Below are 9173 nucleotides of genomic sequence, written 5' to 3' on the forward strand. Positions count from 1 at the left end.
CCTTTTAGGAGAACATCGTCACTAAGCCCTTCCCCTCTTGGGATAGGCAAAAAATGTGCAATTGAACACTTACCAAGGCAATGTAGTATAAAAGATAAGGTAACTTAGCTATCTATAAATATTTTCTTTTAAAAAAGAAGCAAGAATGAATAGAGGAAGTAGAGAAGATGTAGAGTAACATGATGTGCAGAGAGCATCATGAAATAATGTGTGAAATAAATATGCTTAATGACAAAAGTTGATTGACACGTAGAAACGAGGCGATGAAGGGTTAAACTTAACTGGAAGACCTTAGCAAAGGTGGTGCACTGATAAGATGATGCATAGGGTAATAGAACTCGTACAAAAGAGATTGGTAGCTAGATTCTCTGGTAATTGTAGATAAAAGGAATGCTAAGCTACATGCTACTAGTTCATAGCCAAACCAAAATATAGAAAATGGAGTTGGGGCTATTGAAAAAAAAGGAGGTACAAAATCACTACTAATATTTTATCATTTATCATCCATGAGCCAAAACAAGAGGGGAGGAAGTCATGCCATCGTTGGTGATCCCAGAGTTAGAAGATGTGAGGCTGGTTCTACCAAGAATCATAGCTTTGTTAGCTCCTTCAATTTCTTCCCCTGCTTTGGGAAGGAAGCAATGTCATCGTTGGTGATCCTGGAGTTAGAATATGTGAGGCAGGTTGTACCAAGAATCACAACTTTCTTAGCTCCTCCAATTTCTTCCCCTCCTTTGAGAGACTCTTGCCATTGCGAAAATTGTTTACGTTGGGGTGGGACCTGTATCACTACCCCTACTCTACGGCCAATCTTTTGTCTTGAAGGTGAAATTAAGTGCCAAAGTGATAGCTAGCATCTAGTTCTTTCAGATGCAGCAAGGTCACCAAATACATAAACAACATCCTTAGAGTGAAGGCCATGTTCAAGAGCTATATGCTAGAAATACAAAGAACCATGTTAAAACCAAATAGTGATTGAACACATCAAAGTTTAGAAGTAATTGATGAGTTGAATATTGAGAAGTACATTAAGCAGAGGATGAATATATCTACGTATAGTTTGGAACTCATCTTACATAGCTAGATGTACATTACATACCTAGGTTGACGCTCAAGGCAACTGTGGAGGATCTGACATGGAGACTAAGGCCTACATACACTCATTAAGGAGACTAAGTCTCCCCCCCCCCCCCGTTTTCCTTTAAAAATAAAGACTCACACACATCACACTCATACAAGGGATAGGGGGGTAAGGTGGGTGCGGGCATAGCCCAAGAAACAACATTTAACTAGGTTATCCATTATGGGGATTTATAGGTGGATAGCTACTCAAGAGAGCCAATATTCAAATAACCTAAGTTGCTATTGTCAACTTTTCTTCTTACTTTGTTAAGCAATGTACAAAAATGGATTCAAAATCATTGCATATGAGTAGATACAAGTGACTCCCAACACTTAACTAGGTCATCCATTATGGGGACTTATAGGTGAAAAGCTACTCAAGAGAGCCAACATCCAAATCAACTGAGTTTCCATTGCTGACTTTTCTTCTACTTTGTTAAGCGGTGTACAATGATGGGTTCAAAATCATTGCATATGAGTAGTTACAAGTAGATCATTGGACTAGATACAAGTGATTTAAGGCTATCAAGATTCCCTCCCTTCTCTATGACGGTGGTGATAGTTAAAGTCGAGGTGTACGAGGGAATTTGAACCTTGAATAGAAAATTTAGCAAAGTATGTCTTTACTAGCAGTACTCAAAACATAGGTTCCAGCCATAGAATTGTGCGTCTCACCTCACATGCATTCGAAGTAGTAATAATTTATAGGGATACTAAGATTACTACTTTTCAATCACTTGCAAGAACTCCATCATACACATTGTGCACCAAAATGGAGATAGATTGGATCCTCTTGATTGTCATTTTTCTAATGAAACGTATTGAACCACCTAGGCCCAAAATACACAATCTAGGCATCGAAGAGAGCCTTAAGTTATAAGATACGTTAAGAGTGTACAAGCAGTTAGTCATATGTCATAACACACATTTTGATCACCTTTCCCTCCCTCATTCCCTCCTTTAGAAATTTTAGACCCCCTAATATGTAGTGCTCAGATTAAAGTGGAGCTAGAGTGCCACCCATTTATATGAAATATTTTAGCTATTTAAATTGCAACCACATTAGACCTAGTTTGATCACCAGTCCCTCTTTGGGACCCCTCAAGTAGCTTTTGGATACTTGGCAAATTTGTCTCTCCCCATCACTGTTATTTGTTGTGCATTTTATAGCATATATGTGCTCCTCTTTCATGATTTCCTTGGAGGAATAGTTTCTTGTAGCTTCTTGGTGTATATTCTCAAGTATCCATGGAAAATGTTATTTTTCATCTGTCATAATTATCCTCCCAATCTTCTTAAATTCTAATTTACTTCACGTGTGGTCTCTCTTATTTATTGAGTGCACATGGGCGTGTATATGACTCATCCTCCCTAGTATCTATAATTTCACCTCATGTTTCAAATCAATTCTCACCCAATACCAAGGTATTTACAATTGATACACATGGTATTTACATAATGATCCATTCCATTGATCCTTTGAATCCCTCATGAATCCCTTATAGTATCTTTGAAAATGAAAAATAAAGTAAATGTCACCAAGCTACCACTTGACTACTAGTAAAGATAAGGTGTCATTACAAAATGAAATATCTATAATTTTTGAATCATAGCATTCATATGGTATCCATCCATTAGGTTGCATACTATCTTTTATTAATTCAATGCTGTACTCAAGATTGGTTTATAGAAAGTCTAGGATAGAAGCCACAAATCAAAGATAAAAATTTCTAAATTATAAAATGCATATGGGATCTATCCATTTGGTTGCATACTATGTTTGATTCATTTTGATGTTTAGGATACAAGCCACAAAATGAAAGATACAACTTTTTAAACGACAATATGCATATGGTCTATCCATTAGGTTGCATACTATGTTTTATTAATTTGCATGTTGTACTCATGATTTCTTTATAGAAAGTCTAGGATGCAATACACAAACAAAATAATAGAAATGCTACTACACATGGACCTAATCATTTTATTTATTTGCTAAGTTCTCAGCACTTAGAACTTTTTAAATACTAAAAAAAGGTGTATTTCTTAAAAAGATAGTAGAGTATCGACATTTGCAAACTTGGAAAAAAATCAAATTCTTTAGCTGTTATGTCAGAGTAGGTGTCTAAAAAAGTACCACATTCTAGTGACTAATTTCCAACCCAAGTAGAAAAATGGTTAATCTTTTTGTCTTTTTTAAACAAATTTGACTCTTGCGGCATCTCCCTATTATGCACAATACTAGAAGGCAATAGTATTTATTTTAGTCCCTACCTTTGCGATGTACATTCATCTTGACGAGATGCAAAAACTTGGAGAGGCAAGGCGAACTATCCGTATTTTAAAATCCCAAGCACATGCAGATTTCCAAAGGTCGATGGAAGTTTCGAGAGGCCTATACAACCATCCATCCTCAACTCTTGAAGGGCTTGCAAATTCCCAAAGGTTGACGGGAGTTCGATAAGACTTGTGCAATTATCCATATGCAAGTACTTAAGGGCTTGCAGATTCCCAAAAGTTGATGGGAGTTGTGTGAGGCTTGTGCAATTACTCATGTATAAGTGCTGAAGAGCTTGGAGATTCCCAAAGGTTGATGGTAGTTGCATGAGGCTTGTGCAATTACTCATATATAAGCGTTGAAGGCCTTGGAGATTTCCAAAGTTTGTAGGCAATTGTGAGATACCAATGCAATTATCCATATGCAAGTCCTGAAGGGCTTGTAGATTTGTGAAGGTTGCGGGTAGTTGCAAGAGACCTAGGCAATAATCCATTTCCAAGTGAGCAAGGGCTTGCAAATTCCCAAAGGTCAAGGGCAACTCCGAGAGGCTTGTGCAATTATCCATATGCAAGTGCTCAAGGGCTTGTAGATTCCCAAACGTTGACGGCAGCTGTGAGAGGCTTGTCCAATTATCCAGACGGAAACGTTGGAGGGCTTTCAAATTCCCAAAGGCTGATGGAAGTGGCAAGAGACTTGTGCAATTAGCCATAGACAAGCGCCGAAGGGCTTGTAGATTACCAAAGGTCGACGGAAGTTGCGAGAGGCTTGTGCAATTATCCATAGACAAGTATGCAAGGGCTTGTAGGTTCGCAAAGTTCGATGGGAGTTCCGAGAGGCTTGCGCAATTATCCATACACAATATCTCAAGGGCTTGTAGATTCGTGAAGGCTGACGGTAAATGCGAGAGGCTTGTGCAACTATCCATAATCAGGCTCTCAAGGGCTTGCAAATTCCCAAAGGTTGATGGCAACACGGAGAGACGCGTGCAGGTACCCATTTGCAAGTCCCAAAGGGCTTGAAGATTCCCAAAGGTTGACGGCAGCTGGGAGAGGCTAGTGCAATTGTCCATACGCAAGCACATAAGGGCTTGCAGATTCCCAAAGGTTAACGGGAGCTCCGAGAGGCGTTTGCAATTACCCATATGCAAGCTTTTAAGGGCTTGCAAATCCCCAAACGTTGAGGGCAATTGAGAGAGGCGCGTGCAATTATCCATTCGCAAGTAAACGAGGGCTTGCAGGTTCCCAAAGCTTGAGGGCAGTCGCGAGAGGCTACTGCAATCGGTGAGATGCAAATGCTCTAGTGCTCGAAGATTTCCAAAAGATGGTGGTAAGCCGCCCAACGCAGGACACGTCAAGTGCTTCAACAGAGTGGCACAACCCAAGCTCCTTGGAAGCGGCTTCACTAGCATAAAGTCACGTTGGAGCCAGCCCAAATCTGTGAAAAATTCCCACCCTTCCGAGAACCACGTCAAAACACCCCGCTTTCGCTTCCGGCCTGATTGTTGGATGGCTACTGGAACGCTACGACTTGTTAGACCAGTTGTTGCACTTGTGCTGCAAAACTTGGATTTGCTGTTGCGAATTTGCAGCACCGTAAGAAATTGCAGTTTAGGTAGAGGATTGGAGGGGAAGCCTGACCATTTCAGCCACCTAATTTGCAGCTCGGTTAGTCCGTTAGGATTCCCCTCTAAGAGCGTTCCCTTCAAGAAGAGCAGTTGTAAGGACTCCATACGAGAAAGGAGATCTGCATCCAGCTTAGGCAAGGAAGTGGAAATCCCACGTACTTTCGCAAGGCTCTGCAACCATTACCAACCGGCCAAAAAAACCACATTTCATCACAATATACCCTCATCACACATTAACGTAGTGCTAGCAACAGGTAAGTCGCAATCTGTAGAAAGCACGTTACTCGTAAGCAGCAGTCTAGATGTGCTGAAAGAATGGCAAGAGAAGAACTCCATTATACTACTTACATACCTTTCCACTTGTAGCTAAGTTTTTCAAGTCGTCATCAGCCCAAATCCGACTCCATTCGCCTCTCTCTTTGAATTCCCTCCTCACAATTGCCCTGCCCAAATCTCTCAGCTGATTATGCATTGTCATTGTCCCGCAACCTTCGTCAACCTCTACTAGACAACGTCGCATCAACTTCTTCATACCACTAGAAGGGTAAATTTTCAAACTTTCCCAGAAATATTGCGCACAACTCAGTTCTTCTCCAATCATCAAGCAAGCCACATCCAGAAACATCTCTTTCTCATTTTCTTCCAGGGCATCATAACTAATCTTGAGTCTGCCTGCTATCTTTCCTTCTGTGTATTCACTATCCCTTAGCTTCTGGATTGTCTCTTGCCAGATTTTTAACTGCGTTTGCTTGCCACCCTTCTCCGCAGGACAAGTAACATGACCTAAGTGAGTTCCGAGCACGACCAGGGAAAGAGGGAGCCCATCGCACTCTTCAACAACCGCTGCCACGAGACCATGCTCCTCAAAATCGGTTAGTGGATCAGAGTGTTCGAAAGCATGTAGACAAAAGAGCCGGTGGGACTCATGGGGATCCATCCGTTCAACATGATACGAATCGCATTTGAACGCATCACAGACGTATTTCTCATGAGGACACACTGCTCGATCCCTTGCTGTGACCAAGATGCGGCTACCTAAACAAAGGGCTTTTGGATCTATAGTTTGTGTGATGTCTGTGAGCTCCTTTACGTCATCCAATACAATCATAACCTTCTTCTCCCTCAAGCGAACTCGCAAGAGCGCTCTTCCTCTTTCAATGTCGTCCCTCGGGTCTTGATCTTTGTCCAGCAACAAATCGTGCCGCAAAGAACGCTGTATGTGGCTCAATTCCTTGTCCCCGCAATCTTTCACAAAGCTTACTCCATCAAACTCCTTGGCAAGGGTCTGGTGAACAGCTCGAGCAATGACGGTCTTGCCAACGCCGCTCATACCATACATTAGAACAAACTTTACAGTTCTCTTTTCGTCCAGACACAACAGCCGGACCACTCGTTGGACCCTTCTTTCCAGACCAACTGGGTGGGGCACGACATCGTTCCACGTCCAGGACCTGGCGTCTATCTCTTGTACTATCGTTGCTACGAGCTCTTCCAGCAAGTTGCCCTCGAAACTGCACATGAGCACGATATCATTATCGAATTCTGACACCCAGCAAGTCGATGAGTTCGATTGTATCTGGCGTTGCGTTTGATGGATCAAAACGAAAACTTTAAATGACCACCATATAATTATAGGATGAGAGTCGACGAATTAGTTGTTACCCATTGTAGGTCTCGAGCCGGAAGCCTTCTAGCCAAGAGACGTAGCTCAAGGCTTGTTTCCACCGATCGATGCTATCTTGGCTGTGCTTGCCTTTGCAATCAATATCTACGTGAGCCTTGAACGCCATTGCAAGAGGTCCATTTTCGTTCTGCAGGTCTTTTGCTGAGACACTGCGCAGATCTTCGGGTTTCACGTCAAAAAACACCGGGATAATCACCTGGTCGTTGGAGGACGTGCATCTTCCCACGGCTTCCACAAGCTCGTCCAGACACCAATGAGAAGCACTATAATCTTCAGTCAATATGGCCACAAAAACAGTTGCTGCACGAGCGGCTTCCAGCATTTGAGGACGAACGTTAACTCCCTTGGGAAGCTCCACGGCGTCAAAAAATGCGGTGATCCCACGTTGCTTGAGACTCATGTAGAGATGATTGGCAAATCCACGCTTGATCCGCAGGCCACGATGGTTAATGAACACCGCATGCGTGCCAGTAGGCTGGGCTGATTTAGGCTTGCAGGTAGAAGAACTTGCCATTGCCATTTTGTGGCACTACGGAAGCTAAGGGAGAAAGGGCAAGAGAAATTGTGTTTCACTCCCACAAACACCCAGCAAAAGAGAGGATGTTTCTTTGGATGTCCTCCTGGAATTCATCAATGATTCTGAAGGGTAAGGGAATTTCCAACAGGGTTAGGTGCATGAGACTATGTCAAAAGTGCATGAAATAATGTCGTAAGGACAACCTACTCGTTACATCAATGAGAGATCCATGTGTTCTCAATGGTAGGGGATGTGCCACCTTTCGAGAATCCACATTTATGTGTTCTCAATGGTAGGGGACATGTCACATCCGTTTGGTCGATGAAATAATGTCAAAGGACAAGGGAAATAGCACAAGAGGTTCGTGCATAAAATAATGAATAATAAAGAAAAGTTACATATAAAAAAAGAGAAGTCTCCATCCACAATCTTCCAAAGGGCAACACACGCGGGTGGGGAGGAGGTGGATGTGAGGCGGAAGGGGATTGAGGACTCGAGAGGGAGGAAGATAAGGTGAGGATAAGGCTCAATGCACACGGTGCCCAAAATGCAGCATTGGTGGCTGTCTTTTGAGGCTAGCATAAAAATTAAGATCAAAGCGAAGCACCCTTGATGTCCAAATTATCACCTCAAATTTTGAAGGTGTCATGTCAAGCACTAGAGCGCCATTGCCTCATCAACCAATAGGAAATTGACATGTAGCACTAGCGCTGAGGTGAACTACTTTCAACGCTTTGAAAAAGGTACAAACTTGGGTGGGTAAGCCATTCAAAAACTTCTAGCTCCCACAGCTAGAGCTCTCCGCAAGTACTCAAACCTATATTAAATGCTCTATTCAATTCTTGATGTAATTTTGTAATTAGCCATGTGAACAAAACGAAGGTTATTCACAAACTTTGTATTTCTAACGCATGTGCACTAGCCCTGTGAAGAGAAGTAGGAGGAAGCATTGAAGAATACTTGATGTGCTTTCAAAACTCATGAATTAAAGAAGCCGTTGGCATTTTTTCAGAATTTATGTTGGTATTTTCATCAATCACCGATGCCAGTACGTCTTCTTACCCTATATTAAGCTCCCCTATGTGTGTGTGCGCGTGTGTACGCATGCGCGATCTCTCTCTTTAGTGTCTGTCTTCCCATACTTTCGAGCTTCTTTGCTTTGCTCTCTTTAGGATGATCATTCCTTTGGAGACCTTCCTAGCTGGAAGTTTTTTATTACTTTTTTAGTTATGAGTAGTAGTTGCCCACCACTCTGGGATAGCAATGAATGTAAATGCTTTCTTAATGCAAAATTTCTTTTACAAAGCAAAAAGTGTGTGTGTGTGTGTGTGTGTGTTCTCTCTTAAAAAAACTGGAATTAACACAAGGAAATAGGAAAACAAGGAGCTCCTTGATCCTTTTTGCCGCCTTCAATGATGTCACACTAATGTCGACGTCTAGAAGAGCCTTCACATGGTGGGTCTACATGGGCAGATGATTTGGCTTTAATACCAATTGGCACAATCATAAATGCAAGATGCTCATGTGTGGATAATGATGCAAAAATTGACATGGATTGGCCCTTTGAATGGGAAGGAATTCGATGTCATCAAATAGATAACCTTATCACTACAAACATTTTCATAATTTGTGATGGCTGGTTCAATAAGACCTTGCATTTTATTAAAAATAAAAAGCAAAAGCATCAATATAAGTGTCATTAAGGAAGTATTGAAAAACCATCAATCTATTAATATATCGATGCTTATATAGACAGTTATATTGATGTTGTTACTCTAAAAACTGTTTTTAAAACTATAGCTTGGGAGGCTCACTAATGTAAACCCTATGTATCACGTGCATCTAGGGCTTAATTTTATAAAATTCCTTAACGGTGAATATTGTATGATTAAGAGATACCTTTTTCATTATAAATCTGTAAATTGTTTTCAGAATTTCTTATATGAGT

The 9173-nt window shown here is 41.4% G+C and overlaps 1 protein-coding gene across 1 annotated transcript; it reads right to left on the minus strand.

Moving 5' to 3' along the window:
- Positions 1 to 3452: 3452 nt before the first annotated feature.
- LOC147888915 (disease resistance protein L6-like) lies at positions 3453 to 7275 on the minus strand. Its single transcript, XM_087392388.1, has 3 exons — positions 6687 to 7275; positions 5377 to 6535; positions 3453 to 5195 (listed from the first exon to the last, which is right to left on the minus strand). The coding sequence occupies exons 1-3, from the start codon at positions 7226 to 7228 to the stop codon at positions 3453 to 3455; spliced, it is 3444 nt and encodes a 1147-aa protein (XP_087248514.1). The 5' UTR covers positions 7229 to 7275.
- Between the last annotated feature and the right edge of the window lie 1898 nt (positions 7276 to 9173).

Source organism: Dipteris shenzhenensis, chromosome 21 (assembly GCF_047967505.1).
Source record: "Dipteris shenzhenensis isolate YYH24624 ecotype China chromosome 21, Dip_SZ_1.0, whole genome shotgun sequence".
In the NCBI taxonomy this organism is placed as follows: Eukaryota; Viridiplantae; Streptophyta; class Polypodiopsida; order Gleicheniales; family Dipteridaceae; genus Dipteris; species Dipteris shenzhenensis.